At 43.3% G+C, this 20836-nt stretch overlaps 1 protein-coding gene across 2 annotated transcripts in view; it reads right to left on the bottom strand.

Moving 5' to 3' along the window:
* VPS8 (VPS8 subunit of CORVET complex) overlaps positions 1–20836 on the bottom strand; it is a 166390-nt gene that overhangs the window by 122853 nt on the left and 22701 nt on the right. For both annotated transcript variants that reach the window (XM_085883776.1, XM_085883777.1), the window contains exons 7-11: positions 16854–16978; positions 15038–15124; positions 9937–10004; positions 4323–4476; positions 3943–4002 (exon numbers count right to left, since the gene is read on the bottom strand). In XM_085883776.1, the coding sequence (XP_085739902.1) occupies positions 3943–4002; positions 4323–4476; positions 9937–10004; positions 15038–15124; positions 16854–16978 (494 nt within the window). The remainder of the gene's footprint in view (positions 1–3942; positions 4003–4322; positions 4477–9936; positions 10005–15037; positions 15125–16853; positions 16979–20836) is intronic.

The following is a 20836-nucleotide window of genomic DNA, read 5'->3' as shown; positions in this document are numbered from 1 at the left end:
GGGAGAAGAGAGAGAGAGAGAGAGAGGGAGGGGGCAAGGGAGAAGAGAGAGAGAGAGAGAGGGAGGGGGGCAAGGGAGAAGAGAGAGAGAGAGAGAGGGAGGGGGGCAAGGGAGAAGAGAGAGAGAGAGAGGGAGGGGGGCAAGGGAGAAGAGAGAGAGAGAGAGAGGGAGGGGGGCAAGGGAGAAGAGAGAGAGAGAGAGAGGGAGGGGGGCAAGGGAGAAGAGAGAGAGAGAGAGGGAGGGGGGCAAGGGAGAAGAGAGAGAGAGAGAGAGGGAGGGGGCAAGGGAGAAAAGAGAGAGAGAGAGGGAGGGGGGCAAGGGAGAAGAGAGAGAGAGAGAGGGAGGGGGGCAAGGGAGAAGAGAGAGAGAGGGAGGGGGGCAAGGGAGAAGAGAGAGAGAGAGAGGGAGGGGGGCAAGGGAGAAGAGAGAGAGAGAGAGGGAGGGGGCAAGGGAGAAGAGAGAGAGAGAGAGAGGGAGGGGGGCAAGGGAGAAGAGAGAGAGAGAGAGAGGGAGGGGGCAAGGGAGAAGAGAGAGAGAGAGAGGGAGGGGGGCAAGGGAGAAGAGAGAGAGAGAGAGGGAGGGGGGCAAGGGAGAAGAGAGAGAGAGGGAGGGGGGCAAGGGAGAAGAGAGAGAGAGAGAGAGGGAGGGGGCAAGGGAGAAGAGAGAGAGAGAGAGGGAGGGGGCAAGGGAGAAGAGAGAGAGAGAGAGGGAGGGGGGCAAGGGAGAAGAGAGAGAGAGAGAGGGAGGGGGCAAGGGAGAAGAGAGAGAGAGAGAGGGAGGGGGCAAGGGAGAAGAGAGAGAGAGAGAGAGAGAGAGGGAGGGGCAAGGGAGAAGAGAGAGAGAGAGAGGGAGGGGGCAAGGGAGAAGAGAGAGAGAGAGAGGGAGGGGGGCAAGGGAGAAGAGAGAGAGAGAGAGGGAGGGGGGCAAGGGAGAAGAGAGAGAGAGAGAGGGAGGGGGGCAAGGGAGAAGAGAGAGAGAGAGGGAGGGGGCAAGGGAGAAGAGAGAGAGAGAGAGGGAGGGGGCAAGGGAGAAGAGAGAGAGAGAGAGAGGGAGGGGGCAAGGGAGAAGAGAGAGAGAGAGAGAGGGAGGGGGCAAGGGAGAAGAGAGAGAGAGAGAGAGGGAGGGGGCAAGGGAGAAGAGAGAGAGAGAGGGAGGGGGCAAGGAGAGAAGAGAGAGAGAGAGAGGAGGGGGCAAGGGAGAAGAGAGAGAGAGGGAGGGGGCAAGGGAGAAGAGAGAGAGAGAGGGAGGGGGCAAGGGAGAAGAGAGAGAGAGAGAGAGAGAGAGAGGGGGGCAAGGGAGAAGAGAGAGAGAGAGAGAGAGAGGGGGCAAGGGAGAAGAGAGAGAGAGAGAGAGGGAGGGGGCAAGGGAGAAGAGAGAGAGAGAGAGAGGGGGCAAGGGAGAAGAGAGAGAGAGAGAGAGAGGGGGGCAAGGGAGAAGAGAGAGAGAGAGAGAGAGGGGGGCAAGGGAGAAGAGAGAGAGAGAGAGAGAGAGGGGGCAAGGGAGAAGAGAGAGAGAGAGGGAGGGGGCAAGGGAGAAGAGAGAGAGAGAGGGAGGGGGCAAGGGAGAAGAGAGAGAGAGAGAGAGAGGGGGGCAAGGGAGAAGAGAGAGAGAGAGAGAGAGGGGGCAAGGGAGAAGAGAGAGAGAGAGAGAGGGGGCAAGGGAGAAGAGAGAGAGAGAGAGAGGGAGGGGGCAAGGAGAAGAGAGAGAGAGAGAGAGAGAGAGAGAGAGAGAGAGAGAGAGAGAGAGAGGGGGCAAGGGAGAGAGAGAGAGAGAGAGAGAGAGAGAGAGAGAGAGAGAGAGAGAGAGAGAGAGAGGCAAGGGAGAGAGAGAGAGAGAGAGAGAGAGAGAGAGAGAGAGAGAGAGAGAGAGAGAGAGAGAGAGAGAGAGAGAGAGAGAGAGAGAGAGAGAGAGAGAGAGAGAGAGAGAGAGAGAGAGAGAGAGAGAGAGAGAGAGAGAGAGAGAGAGAGAGAGAGAGAGAGAGAGAGAGAGAGAGAGAGAGAGAGAGAGAGAGAGAGAGAGAGAGAAGAGAGAAGAGAGAAGAGAGAAGAGAGAAGAGAGAAGAGAGAAGAGAGAAGAGAGAAGAGAGAAGAGAGAAGAGAGAAGAGAGAAGAGAGAAGAGAGAGAAGGGAGAGAATGAATAAATATAAAAAATATGGAAACCAGTGAGATTGAAAAAAAGATTGGAGGTATTACACTAAAAAGGTTTGAAACTAAAAGGTTTTCGCACTCGGAAGGAATTTTTCTCATAAATAAATGAGTTATTGTGTCAAATGTAGAAAGAAAAACAAGAGTAAACCAGAGTAATTCGACTGCACGCAGTCGACGGGTATGCCTCCGCTCGCCCGCACAAACACTTGAGTATTGACATATTGCAATAATCCTTCATAGTAAAATACTGTATAAGTTTAATGTACATGAGTGGTACCAAAATATGCTCAGACAAGAGCATGAAGAGAGGTTTGTCATTTCATCTCTGCTCAACAAAGATACTTGAAGGTCCAAAGAAGAGTGTATTAAAAGAGACCATGAACTTTCAACATTAATTTGAATGCATCTGGAAGAGAAAGAGATGAATCCTCTTAGAAATTATAAACATGAAATATTCTCAGAGACTGTTAGTAAGAAAGCTCGAACAGCATTTGATGAGAAAAGATATATAATGAGTGATGAAATAAATACATTACCTTATGGGTTTAAAGTACAGTACAAGTATTAATAACAAATGGGGTTGGGGGTTTTAACATGCGACTGCTGCATTACATTTAATTGATAAATAAATTAAGTTATTCCTGAAAATAAAACACAAATATTTATAGGATCTCCATTTGACGACTCAATTTGGTTAAATAAATGATCATGTGAAAGGGAGGTGAAGCCCAGCCCCAGGCAGGGGAGTAGTGTCAAAAGGGAGGTGTTTGACGCAGTAATGTGTTCCAGTTTGAAAAGGAGAAATATGAGTGAGCGTAAGCGAACGAATATTGTGACTTTGAGAAATAGGACACATTAATGCATCAAACCCTACATTTTGACACTACTTTGGTGAGTGGAGTGAGCTGTGACCAGCGGCCTCAGGACCAGTCGTTTGGGAAGGACCCGAGTGCTTCCCCTCGTGGCAAGCCTCAAAGCTCAGATCCACAACACTATACATAGTTTTTCGCACCATCTCTCAATCACTTTCTCAATAAAGAATCACTTAAAAAAAAAATAAAAAAAATAAAAAAAAATCGGATCCGGATCTTCACCAAAATCGAATAAATTCTTTTATCAGTGTGTATCTTCTTTTATCTAGATGATTCAGTTTCATCTGAATCCGCCCGCAACTTTTTGAGACATCATGCTATATCATTTTTGGGCCCATCTCTCAATGGTGAAGAATCACTTGAAAATTAAATAATTCTCGTATCCGGATCTTCACTAAAATTAAATCAATTCCTCCTTGTGGCACTCACAACCTGTCCACCAAGTTTCGTCCAAATCCATCAATAACCTTTAGAGATATTGTGTTATATATATATATATATATATATATATATATATATATATATATATATATATATATATATATATATATATATATATATATATATATATATATATATATATATATATATATATAGTTTTTGGCCCTATCTCTCCAATGGTGAAGAATCACGTTTTAAAAATTCTCGGATCCAGATCCGGATTCGGATCTTCACGAAAGTTAAGCGTTGCTGTCCTTGGCCGGTCAACTACATACGCAAAAAGTTTCAGAATGATTGCTTGAAAAGTGTGGCCAAAAATCGTTTGACAGACACAGACAGACAAATACTACAGACCAACATTTTTGCCAAGTAACAAACAAAGACTGACAGGGGTGAAAACATAACCTCCGTTCAACTTCCGTGGCAGAGGTAAAAATGATTTATTGATGTGCAGTATGAGGGCGTCATGGAAGAGACTCACCTTTCCATAAGACACCGACAACAACACCCGAAGCACCGGTTTCAAGGTCACAACAAGCACCTGTAGTAGCAACAGCCAATCAATGTCACATGTCCACACAATTTTCTTGATAAAGTAACATTGAATCACTTCTACAATGAGAATCTCCTAGGTTGGAAGAGTCAATCAATTTAACCTGTGGGCAGAACAGCTAATTTCCCTCATGATAAACTAACTATATCTACTGCACATTATAATCCAGAGTCAAATGCCACAAAGCCATTTCATGCAAGTGGAGAATGAGAAGAAAAAAAATGTAAACATCAAGAAAAAAAAAAAAAACATTTATTTGTTCAAAGGTAAGAAACTAAATGGTTGGATTATGTTTGAGAAGATAGGACCTTGGTGAGGGATGCCAGAGCAAGCAGCAAGCAGGGTGAAGTTGCACGGCTACTGGAATACGAAGGACTGCGAACGGGCTCAATGCAACAGGCCTCACCCTTGGCACCACTGAAGATGCATCGTGACTCGCATGTGCGTACACCGAGCACGCGCCTTGGACGATATACATACAGGGAAGCCATCAAACGGTAATCTCAACACCAATATTCTTTAGCTAGTCTGCGAAGCAATGAAGATAATGCATTAATAAGCTGCAACAGAAATGGAAAAATTGCTAACGTAATATGTAGAGTAATTAGTTATATGTGTTTACACACAATGTAGACGTCATTTATTTGTGTTTACATCGCTTTCAATGGAGAATGTTTATAAATGCAAGGAGGCCAGCAGGTGCACTATTGATTTAGGCAGGCTGGCAGGCAAGTTTTTTTTAACCCCATGCACGCGAAGCGAAAAGTGGGGTTCAGCAATAGGTTCACTTGTCCGTCCATTCGGAAAACGAACGTGCAATTTAGCAGTACTTTGGCTCTGAATTCGACCCGATCGCACATGAGCAGAGAGGAGTGAGATACTTTATTTCTTACTCCGTCTACCTGTCTGGCAGTCAAACAACATTGAAAATCATTCCAAACAACTTACTGTTTTTGAGGACATCGTGAAGGACGGGCATGAAGAACTCATGTAACGTACTTAAAGAGGTGGTGCAGAAGACCATCAAAGGTCGTAAAGCTTCCGGAATGAATTTTTTTTTTAATCAGACCTTTAAAATCTTTATTATCTTGCCAAAACGAAGTTTTTGCAAGATAGGTTAGTCAGCATGTATGTTTTTTTTGTTTGTTTGTCTGTAATCACGTATAAAAAAATTCTGCAGAGCACAGTTATCATTGGAAATTTTTGTAACTTCGCATATCAGAGGCCTATAGAGGTCCCTTTCAGTGCATAAAATTTTGAAGGTCAAGGTCAAAGGTCAAGGTCACTTTGTCGCAAATGAGGGGAGTCGACGAAACCCTTATTTTTTTGAGTAATTTTGATCGGATCGTCTTCAAACTTCATGGGAATATAGTTCATGGCTTGGCGCTCAGCTGATTAATTTTTGGTGGCGATTGGCCTTGACCTTCATACGTTTTTTTTTTTTTTTTTTTGTCTGTAATCACGTATAAATCACTCTGCAGAGCACAGTCATCATTGGAAATTTTTGAAACTTCGCATATCAGAGGCCTATAGAGGTCCCTTTCAGTGCACAAAATTTTGAAGGTCAAGGTCAAAGGTCAAGGTCACTGTCGCAAATCAGGGAAGTCGACGAAACCCTTATTTTTTTGAGTAATTTTGATCGGATCGTCTTCAAACTTCATGGGAATATAGTTCATGGTCTGGCGCTCAGCTGATTAATTTTTGGTGGCGATTGGCCTTGACCTTCATGGTTAGCGCCTAAGGTCAAACATATTTGACCCCAAGGTCAAATTTTCAAGTTTTAGGAACCATATCGTGTAGTCCCTCAAATTGAACACCTCGATGAGTGCTTTCTAGATATGTCAAGCTTGAGACATTATGACGTCATTTGGTGACGTCATGAGGCAAACGCATATTTTTCATGGTTACTCTGAAGAACGATTCTCATCGGAATCTCTCGTAGGCAGATATTCCTCAAGGAGTCGCTCCTGGTGGATAGCAGCTCTGTTCACCTCAGTGTGACCTTAAAGAAGTCACACGTGGTCACCTTTTGGCAAGATACAGGTCACCCTGCGGGTGACATTGGTTTATTTTTATTTCAATTGGATTATGCACCTGAACACTGCATGGGGTAAGGTGTTCGATGAACTCTCATTTTATGCATTTATACTTCAACAAATTCATTCCCCTCTTCCCATTATTTTCCTACTAATTTTTTTTCCCACCTTCCTGTTGATATTCCTGCATGATGGGAGACAGAATGACCAACTATCAGTCACAGCTCTAACATGTGCCATGTTAGATGCTATATGAATGAACCAAGACAAGCCAAGATCCCACAGGGGGGCCAACCGCATGGAGAGAATAAAAGGTCAATAAGTGTGAAGAGTAGAGCAAGGCGAAGAAAGGATGTTCTACATGTATGGGTTGGAGCTGGAGCAAGAATGCGGATAAAACAAAGCAGCGGGCTCGCTATTGTGGGGGGGTGGGTGGTTCACACAGTCTGCCTGCAGGAGGTGGGGGGGGGATTTTAGTGTTGTGTGATGAGCAGTCACCAGGGATACAGCGATGCATCACCTGGGAAGGGAGTGCAGGGGAGGGGGACTGAGGTTCCCCCATAACCTAACCCTCACTGTGTCAGAAGGCAGGACAGTTCACCACTTCATTCACTCTTCCATTTGGTTCCTTATTTGGTGCTTACCTCCATGCTTTTCTCCCTCGGCTCATTTTATGTTGTTAAATTATGCTGACGATTTACTTTGTCTCCCCCTTTTGGCATCTGGCGGCTCGGTAAACATGTATAAATGATAATTAGTGTAATCGTGTTTATTTTGACGTTCAGAGTTCGTCATGATACGACTAAACCTTTTTTTAAGCACCCTATGTGTGCGGCTATTTCCCCCATTTCCATGCAAGGTGCCAAGCGGACCATTATTTAAATCAAATAAAAATAATCTTTAAATCCACTCAGTTACGGTATTCGAGCTACAGGCAAGAAAGCTCTGCCCCTGATGTGCCAGGCATCAGGATGGACACCAAGTGGGTGTGACAATACATTTCTCCAGATATTAATAAACTGTGATGGACACCTCTGTTTTGGATATACGGAACCACGATTGAAATCACACATGTGGTTTGAATTACATCAACAAGTTCAACCAAAAACAAAGTGTTTCATCACACATTTACAGCAACCCAAGACTGCACAAGTGAATCCGGTATAATAGACCAATTCCAAAACCTTCGGTGTCACCAACTGATTGGTGACACTGTGATCTCCAAAGATATCTGGAACTTCGGGATGTACATTATCGTTTGAAAGCAAAAATTGCATTGAACTAGAAGAGGAAGCACAGTATTCAATGCGTTACATTTGTGCTGCTGTGATACCTGTACCGATTTGTGCTGCTGTGTTACCTGTGCCGATTTGTGCTGCTGTGTTACCTGTGCCGATTTGTGCTGCTGTGTTACCTGTGCCGATTTGTGCTGCTGTGTTACCTGTGCCGATTTGTGCTGCTGTGTTACCTGTGCCGATTTGTGCTGCTGTGTTACCTGCGCCGATTTGTGCTGCTGTGTTACCTGCACAGATTTGTGCTGCTGTGATACCTGTACCGATTTGTGCTGCTGTGTTACCTGTACCGATTTGTGCTGCTGTGTTACCTGTACCGATTTGTGCTGCTGTGTTACCTGTACAGATTTGTGCTGCTGTGTTACCTGCACCGATTTGTGCTGTGTTACCTATATTGATTTGTGCTGCTGTGTAATCTGTACCGATTTGTGCTGCTGTTACCTGTACCGATTTGTGCTGTGTTACCTGTACCGATTTCTGCTGCTGTTACCTGTACCGATTTCTGCTGCTGTGTTACCTGTACCAATTTCTGCTGCTGTGTTACCTGCACCGATTTGTGCTGTGTTACCTATATTGATTTGTGCTGCTGTGTAATCTGTACCGATTTGTGCTGCTGTTACCTGTACAGATTTGTGCTGTTACCTGTACCGATTTGTGCTGTGTTACCTGTACCGATTTCTGCTGCTGTTACCTGTACAGATTTCTGCTGCTGTTACCTGTACCAATTTCTGCTGCTGTGTTACCTGTACCAATTTCTGCTGCTGTGTTACCTGTACAGATTTGTGCTGCTGTGTTACCTGTGCCGATTTGTGCTGCTGTGTTACCTGCACCGATTTGTGCTGCTGTGTTACCTGTACCGATTTGTGCTGCTGTGTTACCTGTACCGATTTGTGCTGCTGTGTTACCTGTACCGATTTGTGCTGCTGTGTTACCTGTACCGATTTGTGCTGCTGTGTGACCTGCACCGATTTGTGCTGTGTTACCTATATTGATTTGTGCTGCTGTGTAACCTGTACCGATTTGTGCTGCTGTTACCTGTACCGATTTGTGCTGCTGTTACCTGTACCGATTTGTGCTGCTGTGTTACCTGTACAGATTTGTGCTGCTGTGATACCTGTACCGATTTGTGCTGCTGTGATACCTGTACCGATTTGTGCTGCTGTGTTTCTTGTACCGATTTGTGCTGCTGTTACCTGCACCGATTTGTGCTGCTGTGTTACCTGCACCGATTTGTGCTGCTGTGTTACCTGCACCGATTTGTGCTGCTGTGTTACCTGCACCGATTTGTGCTGCAGTGTTACCTGCACCGATTTGTGCTGCTGTGTTATCTCTACAGATTTGTGCTGCCGTGTTACCTGTACCGATTTGTGCTGCTGTGTTACCTGCACCGATTTGTGCTGTGTTACCTATATTGATTTGTGCTGCTGTGTAATCTGTACCGATTTGTGCTGCTGTTACCTGTACCGATTTGTGCTGTGTTACCTGTACCGATTTCTGCTGCTGTTACCTGTACCGATTTCTGCTGCTGTGTTACCTGTACCAATTTCTGCTGCTGTGTTACCTGCACCGATTTGTGCTGTGTTACCTATATTGATTTGTGCTGCTGTGTAATCTGTACCGATTTGTGCTGCTGTTACCTGTACAGATTTGTGCTATGTTACCTGTACCGATTTCTGCTGCTGTTACCTGTACCGATTTCTGCTGCTGTGTTACCTGTACCAATTTCTGCTGCTGTGTTACCTGTACAGATTTGTGCTACTGTGTTACCTGTGCCGATTTGTGCTGCTGTGTTACCTGCACCGATTTGTGCTGCTGTGTTACCTGTACCGATTTGTGCTGCTGTGTTACCTGTACCGATTTGTGCTGCTGTGATACCTGTACCGATTTGTGCTGCTGTGTTACCTGCACCGATTTGTGCTGTGTTACCTATATTGATTTGTGCTGCTGTGTAACCTGTACCGATTTGTGCTGCTGTTACCTGCACCGACTTGTGCTGCTGTGTTACCTGCACAGATTTGTGCTGCTGTTACCTGCACCGATTTGTGCTGCTGTGTTAACTGCACCGATTTGTGCTGCTGTGTTACCTGTACCGATTTGTGCTGCTGTGTTACCTGTACAGATTTATGCTGCTGTGTTACCTGTACCGATTTATGCTGCTGTGTTACCTGTACCGATTTATGCTGCTGTGTTACCTGTACCGATTTATGCTGCTGTGTTACCCGATATATGTTACCCATATTAAATTATTTTATCATTTTCAGCATTATTATAAATTCTCGCCTCAAAAGTTCACCTAATGTTCACCTAATGTGTCTGTTCCCCACTGTTTTGTCCCTTCCACTCCCGCCCCTCTTGTCTCATGCCTCCTTGCTGTGAGTTGTGTGTTAGCTCTCATACGAGCCTCGACCAAGGTATACAAAAAAAAAAAAAACTTCCGAAACAAGTTAAGTGTAAAAACAAAAGAGGTTATCTCCTAATTGCAGCAAAGTCTTTTGCTCACGTTAATGCTGCAAGATGTCATATGAACCGCCTATTGTCAAAACTCCTTGGCGTTTCCCACATTTATCTGCAGCTCTAACACACCAGGATCTCACCTGAAGTTCAGCTCAAACACAGAACCACCACTGTCATTACAAACTGCAATCGTTGGATCATCTGTGAACTGAGACACAAAAAGTCAAACAAGTCAACACATCAGAGCAACTCTCTAAAGTAATCTGAGCAACAAAAATAAAAACTAGAACAAGTGACTGAATGTCAAATTCCAGCTAAACAGCAAGGTGAGACATTGATTACGTTTGGTTCACCATTATTTTGTCTGCCTTAAAAGAGGATTTTTCATTATATGTGTGTGGCCTATATATCTTTGTTTACTTTAGCCGGTATCCACTAAGTCACCCCTTCCACAAAGAAACAAGATTTTGACTTCTCATCGATAGGTAGCACCATGATAGCAAGTAAATGACTTGAAAATGAGGTGCAAAGCCGGAGTGGCGCCTGCGATATCGGAGGGTTTCACGACAAAAGCAGGAAGCACTCTGGGCAAACGGAAGGGCTCACAAAGTAGATTGTCCAAAGTATAGCACATGCACAATTATGCCACAACAGACTCTCGCTCCACCTGCAGCCGAGCTACACAAAGAGCGTGCAGCGGGAGCCTACAGAGTCCCGAAGAGCTTCAGTAGGCAGAGTGGAGTGCGACGTGAGTGAGTGACCTTGGAGGACACGCGAGAGCAGGACATGTCTCATGGAGAGCACAAGTGCAGCAGAGCAGCACGGGTCAGCTCTTCCAACTCGCAGAGATTCTCAGCCAGGCAGCGTCGTATCATTCACCTCTTTTAAAAATTACTTCTTTCTACACCACTTCTAATTTACTTCCCCACCATTTTTACTTTAAATTATTTTGCTTGCAGCCACTTTCCATCTATCCTTGAGTTCCCCCCTGTTTGAGCTTATAGAAGGATAAGGCTCTGATTACTGTGCAGAAATTTGGTGTCCGTCCCCTCATATTCGTAGAGGCTCTGCACAGATTCGTTGTTCGCCGGGATAGAAGGGACTGGGTTACATGTTGCTGCCTCGCATGTAGGATCATTCCTGTTGCATTAAAATTTCAATGCTGAGATCTAACCTTGTGAAGGAATCTCCTTTTCCAGACTTTGCAAATTATTTGCATACAAAAAAAAATAAACAAACAAGAAAGATGCCGTGTCGAGCACGATACTTGCAAAATCCAGAAAAAAAAAATTTGACCATGAGAATAATTGGTGGTTGAATTCAATGACAAATATGAAAATTTCAAGTACATTGGATTAAAATTGAAGATTTCAGAAATCTGGTCTATGTTGACCTTTCAACCTCAAAAATAGTTGGTGGTTGAATTTAGTGACTTGACATGCAAATCCTGTTCAAATTTGAAGTCAATCGGATGAAAATTGAAGATTTTAGGAATTTCACAAACTTGCTGACCTTTAGCCGATGTTGACATTTTGACCTCAAAATCAAGAGGCTTCTTTCTTTTGACCAACTCTACCATTTCGTGAAGTTTCATTCAAGATCAGTTTAGAATTGTGATTTGTATGCAATTTACATACAAACAGACAAACAAACAAACAGGCCGGTAGGCGACGAGGGATCCGCTAGGATCGAAGTGCTGGATACGATGCTTTTCATTCTGACCGATCCACCGACGAAGATTCATTGCCAAGACGTATTGGTTCACATACAATTGTTCCTCTGCCTGGCAAGATTTTTTGTATTGCGTATTTTGTCAACTGGTTCACTTGGCATATTCTCGCAACTGGCACCCTTCGGAGTGGAGATGGAGGAAAGTTTAAATGACAAAAAAAATGTTCTATCAACCATGCTCTATCACCATGTCAAGACTTATTCGTTTACACTTATCTGTTTCGCGTTGGCGATTTTGCCCTTTGCATGTGTTTGCCAACTTCCGGCTATGGCTCGAAAACCGGAAGTCGGAGGTCAATCACGGAATAAAAGTTTTTGTAGTTCTTGAATCGCTCTATCATATGGTGCAATAAAATCGCTATCGAATCCTATCACTGCAGCGCGAGGGACGAATTCAGTAAAAAATAAAATGTGTCATTTTTGTTGATATTACCTCAGATGACGGCAAACAGAGTGGATGTCAGAAGAACACGAAACAAAACGTAACGTGGAGAGAAAGAGAAAGAGAAAGAGAAAGAGAAAGAGAAAGAGAAAGAGAAAGAGAAAGAGAAAGAGAAAGAGAAAGAGAAAGAGAAAGAGAAAGAGAAAGAGAAAGAGAAAGAGAAAGAGAAAGAGAAAGAGAAAGAGAAAGAGAAAGAGAAAGAGAAAGAGAAAGAGAAAGAGAAAGAGAAAGAGAAAGAGAAAGAGAAAGAGAAAGAGAAAGAGAAAGAGAAAGAGAAAGAGAAAGAGAAAGAGAAAGAGAAAGAGAAAGAGAAAGAGAAAGAGAAAGAGAAAGGGAAAGGGAAAGGGAAAGGGAAAGGGAAAGGGAAAGGGAAAGGGAAAGGGAAAGGGAAAGGGAAAGGGAAAGGGAAAGGGAAAGGGAAAGGGAAAGGGAAAGGGAAAGGGAAAGGGAAAGGGAAAGGGAAAGGGAAAGGAAAGGGAAAGGGAAAGGGAAAGGGAAAGGGAAAGGGAAAGGGAAAGGGAAAGAGAAAGAGAAAGAGAAAGAGAAAGAGAAAGAGAAAGGGAAAGGGAAAGGGAAAGGGAAAGGGAAAGAGAAAGGGAAAGAGAAAGGGAAAGAGAAAGGGAAAGAGAAAGAGAAAGGGAAAGGGAAAGGGAAAGGGAAAGGGAAAGAGAAAGAGAAAGAGAGAAAGAGAAAGGGAAAGGGAAAGGGAAAGGGAAAGAGAAAGAGAAAGAGAGAAAGAGAAAGAGAAAGAGAAAGAGAAAGAGAAAGAGAAAGAGAAAGAGAAAGAGAAAGAGAAAGAGAAAGAGAAAGAGAAAGAGAAAGAGAAAGAGAAAGAGAAAGAGAAAGAGAAAGAGAAAGAGAAAAAGAGAGAAAGAGAGAAAGAGAGAAAGAGAGAAAGAGAAAGAGAAAGAGAAAGAGAAAGAGAAAGAGAAAGAGAAAGAGAAAGAGAAAGAGAAAGAGAAAGAGAAAGAGAAAAAAACCCATAAACAGAACCACAGATGTTCAGGGAAATACGAACCAGACCGTGGGTAGCGCGAGAAGACTTCGTGGTCGGTTGTTTTTGATGAACCTGGCGGTGTAGCGGACGATAACATAACGGGGGTGTAGAAATTTTTAACGTTTTTCAAATTCCACATAACTTGATTTATACCATATTATTAGAAATCCACAAAGACAGAAATGCCGGTGATTCCATTTATTTTGGATCCTTTTCACTTTGGTCAATAACGTTTGGATCGAGGAGAGATTGAAGGTGGAACGACGGTGTAGTTCCTTACAAACACTGTATGCACACCTTAAATGACGGTAAATAGACACCCGGTTTTTGAAGGACTACCATTTGAAAAATAAAACCTCAATCAAAAATCGGCTCGAGTAAAATTTTCTAAATATCGCGCAGTGTTTAATTCCGAAGTCTCGTTTCTCCACATTCAAAACTGTAGGACAAGTATTGAAAATAGTGAACGTGCGGTTTTTTTGGCCGCTGCATCGCAACGGGTGGTTGCTTAGCAACGAAACTCACACGAGCACACTCCCAGCACGTATGGTCCCTGTTCGCCAAGTTTCATCGAAATCGGTTTGCTGGTTTGTGCTGTGGAGCCTCGCGTTGCAGGCACACACACGCACGGAAAACCCGACAATAAGGGATATCTAGCGAATCCAACAAATGAAATTGCTCGTTGAGCAAGGAATTGCCGGAATAACTTTGTCATAGCTCCATGATCTCTGAAAAAACAAAAACCTGGAAATCAATTTGGTTCTTATACATCGCTAGTGCTACTGTTTAATGAGTTATTGCACTTAGTTTGGTCATGATCATAACTTGGAAGTCAATCAGACTTGAAATGGCGTTTTTATCGCAATTTGAAAGTTTTGACCCGACACCCCCTGACATTCGACCCCCGACCGCGAAGAAGGTGTTGGTGTGACACCCCAATGACACATATGGTTGGATGCACAATTGGAAGATGCACATTTTGCATTTGTTTTGAAGTCGATATGACCATTTTAGCGGATGTTATTGCGAAAATAAGAATTTCGGTTTTTCGGTGACCTTGACCTTTGACCTAGATTCACCAAAAACGACGAGTGTCTAAGTTGGACCATGGCCGACGTCTGTACCCAGTTTGGTCATGATCGCTGAAACGGTGTGGCTGCTACAGGGTAAACAAGCACACAAACAGACAGACAGACACACAGAATGACAGACACAACCGACCAACATAATTGCCAAAATCCAAAGGATTCTATGTGACAGTATATTGTGAGGTTTTGCTTTAAATTGGAAAAAAAATCAGCAGAATTTGCTCATTTCAAAAACATAGGCTGAAGAACTAGTCTTGCCGGTGAAGGCTCGTGTCAATCTGCATTGCTGGACAAGTAGAACAATGGACGAAATCAACAGGATGTCGATGTATGTATGGTTGGGAAGCGAGGAGGAGCTGACGTTTCAGGCGTTAATCCTTCAAAGCAAAAGAGTAGAGCCAACGCCCGAATATTAATTAATTAATTAATTAAGAGGAATATTAATTCCATATCAGCAGGGAGTGTGACAGCTGCTGTCCATCGATAGCAACACATTGACTGTGCAAGTTGGAGGCAGTCAGAGACCCAAGTATGAAGGAAGTCCTGTATGCCACAAGAAGCAAGCTGGACAAGGAGAGCAGGAAGCCAGACTGCCAAATGCCCAGAATATGTCCGTGTCCCAAGCTCTGCTGGAATCTGGATGTATGCCTCATAGATGCACTGACCGGACAACCCGTGACAATGGGCTTTCAATGTCATTATTTTGTTTCTCTTTTACATCAAACCTCAAACTACCATATTGCTCTACAATTTATAGGAGCTGAGTCCAGTGGAAGGACAGTCAAAGCTAAAGTTAAAGGAGAGATATGAGAAGAGACAGAAGTTCGAGTGAATTAAGAAGAGCAAACATTACGAGAAAAATCAACACCACTTTTAAAGCCTGTGACTCCAATTCATGCAATAAAATTTAATGAACTATCGAAAAAGGAAAGCTATGATGACGATACATACAGGTTCAGAGCAAACTGCACAAAATCACCGACCTTGATATGTAAAATGGCATTCCCTGGTGGGTGAGCATCGATGATGGTCCGTAACAGTTTGCCGTTCAGCAGGTCCCACATTGTGATCTGAAACACACTCAGGTGCATAAACTCACAGACTATTCACAGTGGTAATATCACCATGTTATGTCATTTATTGCCAGATTATAGTGTCAAATGCATAGTTGATTGTCCAAAGAGAGGGATGGTGGCACACTTGGAAAACTTAATGCTTTCTCTTGTATTGTCAAATGAACAAATACAACCCGACGCTTCGTTGACAGGGGTATTAAGGAGGGGGGGTGGTTGAGAGAGGAAGAGAGGAGAGATGGAGAGGAAGGAGAAGAGGCAAGAGGCAGAGGAAGCTAAGAATGGGGAAGAGCAAGCTGGGGGGCGGGGGGGAGAGTTACGAATGAAGTGAGAAGATCCTGGAAGCTGAAGAATGCCAAAGTAGTACCAGTGATAGCTGGACCGACAGGAATGATGAAGAACCTCACAGAGATATTAAACATTAGGGCAATACCCCTGGGCGCTCACCTGGGAGTGACTGGATAAGGTAACCAGGCAACCACTGGTAGGCATGGATGACCCACAAAATATATTATGGAGAAGAAAGTAAATACCGATGGATTTTTTTGTCATGCCATGAACAAACCTTGATACATCACGGGTGATAAAGGTTGTGGTCAGGTTTCATTGATATTGTGTGTGTGGTTTCAGAAAAGAAAGCAAATACATATTTTGGGGGGGAACCCCCGTCCCCCCATAGACCCTCCTAGACCCCAATTTTTTCTAATGTCATGAACTAACTTTGGTACGTCATGGGTGATGAAGGTTGTCATGAAGTTTCATTGGAATTGTGTGCATTGTTTCTGAGATGAAAGCAAATACCTCTTTGGGGAGGTAACCCAATTCCCCCCTACCACCCCCCCCAGTATACTCCCTCTGTAGACCCCTTCAGACCCCCTTTTATGCAATCATAGATAATGAAGGTTGTGATCAAATTTCATTGAAATCATGTGTAGTTTCTGAGAAGTTGCAAGTATTTGTGGTCAGACGGACAGACGACACACCATCCCCTAAGTTCCCCGGAACTATTTTACAGGTGAGCTAAAATCCATCCCTGGAAATATTATTGCAAACGAAATACAGTAGGAGGATGTCCGGTGCTCAGCGACGATAGTGAAGAGAGCCCTCGGCACAAAACTTCACAGCTTGGTCCATGAATCGTGACCCCTTACTGAAATGAAGGTGGATACTTTGAGCCTATCCTGGAGGACTCCATTCCACATTCTGAAACCCACATATGGAGATACCAATCAACCACACACGCACACGCACACGCACACACACACACACACACACACACACACACACACACACACACACACACACACACACACACACACACACACACTTATTTTGATGGATGTACAGTGGTCGAGTCCACGCTAAGGTTAATCCACACCTCTTAAGGGAAGGGGCTTCATGGATTATGCCAAAGGGCTTAACTGCACGTTATCAAAATATCAGCAAATCATGAATGACGACACAACGATTCACATTTTCATCACAAAATCCACCAGGAATTATCAAACCGCACACTTTACTCACCTCCTTCCATTTTCCTACATTTTAAAGCAATTTATGCCCAACATTGATAATTTAATGTTTAATGTTTCTCAGCCTAGTTTAAAAGGGGACAACCAGCTGAAACAGCAATGTGGAATTGCCAGAGTTTATATTAAGTCTTATCAAAATATAAAAAAATAAAATAAATTTCAATCAGGTTTTCCCAACAAGAGGCACATAGTACCTGTCCATGTGCGTGTCCAACTATGAGGCGAGAGCAGTTGTTGTTGATACTCAAAGCAGACACAGAACCATACTGCACTCCGGTCGACAAGCTCCCCAAGGACATTTTCAAAATTTGCTGAGGGTCTGCGAAGACATCGGGTTATTGTTATCCAAGCAATGGAATGCTCATGTATGCCAACATTCCACAAAGGCTGAGATGAAAAGAGGGGGGGGGGGACTAAAAGGTAATGATTTATCATTTTATCATGCTTATCTCATCGGTATTCACGTTATTCAATACATACAGTACATCGAGTCAATGAATGTCATTTAAGTGCGAGCCAGAAAAGATAATTCAAAATAATAAAGTCCAACAATAAACGCAAAACTCATGATAATGGTCACGGAGGTAAACTAGAACAGCACTCAGTTGAGTGCATACCTCCGCCAGGCTGAACATTTTACATTTTGTATCCTATTGATAGGCCGGATCGGGATCCGGACCTGAACCAAAATCGAAACGGATTGTTCTCGTCAACTACCCAACTCGTCTACCAAGTTTTGTCATAACTCGTCCTTCAGAGGGCTGGCTGCCATCAGCTGTCGTATACAAGATGCACTGACGTCGGACACCGTGAAGGAGGTGTCCGGCACACAATGGCCTCCTATTGCAAAATACACCACAAGACATAGCATATTCAACATCCATCAGCAAATGCAAGCAGATGCGATTCCCAGCATCACTCTGTATGCGAAACACCAAGGTGACAGTAAATAGTTCGGTGAGGAATAAAACACAGACTGGAGAACTCAAAGGCAAATGCACAACCTCTGAGCCATCCACCAGCCACCGGAAGGTGACAACTTGGGTGGCATTCTCGATTTGGAAGTTTTCAGTCTTTGTAATTGATAAATTGGTTTTTGAAAATCACGGCTTACGCATTCCACCTCGAATGCATGTAATCGCTGCTTTTTAGACTGACGGCAGATTATAAGTTGAGAGACAACTGTGAGAATAATGTGTTCGTGTGCCCACAATATGTGCACGAGGAGAGTTCTCGGAGCAAACTAATATTGCTCAAAAAGCTCAAATAATGATTCAATACTTATTCAAAGTGTAATTATTATCATATAGCATGGCTCCAAGTCTCTCGTGCATGTTTTTTTTTTTTTGAGGAGGGAGCGATCAGGCAGCGGTCTACTATGCAACTCCCAGAAACAAAAAACTTTTGTAAAATTGCGCCAAGGTGAATGCCAAAGATTCACTTTCTGTGCTATTATTGGTTATTTTGACGTCGCAAATGAACGCGATCACCTTTGATTGAACGGGATGTTATTGTCAGTAATGACGTATCAAGTGATAATTTGAAGGCTTAATTTTGTTGTTGTTCAATTTCAATTTTCACTGCGTTCCATGAAACTGTTAATTTACTTGGAAAGTAATTTGTATGAACTGATGAACTAGCGATGGACGCATAGTGGGTCCGTTCAGTCGGCTTGACTGGGTTGGGGGACACCACCTTCGAGGTTCGTGAATGCCTGGTTCGAGCTCTTGTCCGTTTGAGATCTCAAAGAAGCCAAACTGCATGAATAAACTCTGATGGCCATGTACACTTAAAAGTCTTGTAAACCACCATCCTGGTGACGGGCTGGAATGTTTCGTGTATTCCATGAATCGATTCGATTGTAGCATTAAAATATTCCATGTTCAGTTTCTCCTGATTAAATAGCAGTTTTGTAAAAACGTTACCTTGTGTAATAATGGGGTTGTCACTCATGGCCTCTCATTGTTTGGAGACAACCCTTCCACTGCTTTCTCGTCTCTCAATTCCATTCAAATAAACTCATTGTGCACGATTGTGAACGCGTTGCCAACTTTGGTGTTGAGCCATCGGGAATATTGGGTAATTTAAACACCCCTTTTGGAGAAAATTAACAGCCTTACTTAATTATCCTTTATCAACAGGGTGTTATTCTTACCTCACTGGGGTCTCAATTACCTCCACCACCAAAAGTGAAGGAAGTTATGTTTTCTGTTTGTTAATTGTTTGTTTCTTTCTGCCTGTTTGTTAATTGCTGGAATCCTTCGGATTTCGGCAATTATGTTGCTCGGTTGTGTGTGTCATTCTGTGTGTCTGTCTGTCTGTCTGTCTGTTTGTGTGTTTGTTTACGATGTAGCAGCCACACCGTTTCAGCGATCATGACTAAACTAGGTGCAGACGTCGGCCATGGTCCAACTTAAATACTTGTTTTTGGTGAATCTAGGTCAAAGTTCAAGGTCAAGGTCACCTAAATTTTTATTTTCGCAATGACGTCCGCTAAAATGGTCGTATCGACTTCAAACCAAATCCAAAATGTGCATCTTCCAATTCTGCATCCAACCATATGTCTCATTGGGGTGTCACACCAACACCTTCTTCGCGGTCGGGGGTCGAATGTCAGGGGGTGTCGGGTCAAAACTTTCAAATCGCGATAAAAACGCCATTTCAAGTCCGATTGACTTCCAAGTTATGATCATGACCAAACTAAGTGCTATAACTCATTAAACAGGAGCACTATCGACTTATAAGAACCAAATTGATTTCCAGGTTTTTGTTTTTTCAGAGATCATGGAGATATGACAAAGTTATTCTGGCAATTCCTTGCTCAACGAGCAATTTCATTTGTTTGTTACTTACGAAATCTAAAGATAACAGCACTTTTCGTAAGTATATTGATCACTTCCGTCCTCTGTTTGTGACTTACGAAATGTAAAGATTTCGTAAGTATATTGATCGCTTCCGTCCTCTGTTTGTGTGTTTGTTACTTACGAAATCTAAAGATTTCGTAAGTATATTGATGACTACCGTTTCTGTTTGTGTGTTTGTTTGTGTGTTTGTTTGTTTGTTTGTTTGTAGGCACGATAACTCGAGAACGGAAGAAGCTTCCAATGTCAAATTACACCACGTGATTCAGGAGGCTGGTGGCTAGCGCTGATTAGATTTTGGTCAAAATCGGTCAAAGGTCAAGGTCACAGTGAGGTCAAACATCCAAAACAATCGATTTTTGATGGTTTGGTACAGAATCATCGTTGAACCTTCTGGTTTGCGTCGCCACCTTCTCTGGAGACAGCTTTTATTAGACAAGGTCAGAGGTCAAGTTGACAATTTTGTAAGTACCAGTCTATGACTGCTTGTTTGTTTGTTTGTATGCACGATAACTCGAGAACGGAAGAAGCTACCAATGTCAAATTACACCACGTGAATCAGAAGGGTGATGGTTAGTGCTGATTAGATTTTGGTCAAAATCGGTCAAAGGTCAAGGTCACAGTGAGGTCAAACATTCGATTTTTGATGGTTTGGTACAGAATCATCGTAGAAACTTCTGGTTTGCGTCGCTACCTTCTCGAGAGATAGCTTTTATTAGACAAGGTCAGAGGTCAAGTTGACGATTTCGTAAGTACCAGTCTAAGTAAGTACCAGGTTACTTACGAAATCTTTAGATTTCGTAAGTATATTGATGACTTCCGTTTCTGTTTGTTTGTTTGTTAGTTTGTTTGTAGGCACGATAACTCGAGAACCGAAGAAGCTACCAATGTCAAATTACACCATGTGATTCAGGAGGGTGATGGCTAGTGCTGATTAGATTTTGGTCAAAATCGGTCAAAGGTCAAGGTCACAGTGAGGTCAAACATCCAAAAAATGATAACTCAAGAACGGAAGAAGCTTCCAATGTCAAATTACACCACGTGATTCAGGAGGGTGGTGGCTAGCGCTGATTAGATTTTGGTCAAAATCGGTCAAAGGTCAAGGTCACAGTGAGGTCAAACATCCAAAACATTCGATTTTTGATGGTTCGGTACAGAATCATTGTAGAAACTTCTGGTTTGTGTCGCTACCTTCTCAAGAGGCAGCTTTTATTAGACAAGGTCAGAGGTCAAGTTGACGATTTCGTAAGTACCAGTCTATGACTGCTTGTTTGTTTGCTTGTTTGTTACTTACGAAATCTTGCCTTCCATTTCTG

This window comes from Eptatretus burgeri, chromosome 6 (genome assembly GCF_056783735.1).
Source record: "Eptatretus burgeri isolate ZD-2024b chromosome 6, Ebu_testis_v1, whole genome shotgun sequence".
Classification (NCBI taxonomy): Eukaryota; Metazoa; Chordata; class Myxini; order Myxiniformes; family Myxinidae; genus Eptatretus; species Eptatretus burgeri.
The sequence above is the reverse complement of the archived record's forward strand: the minus strand, read 5'-3'. Positions and strand labels throughout refer to the sequence as shown.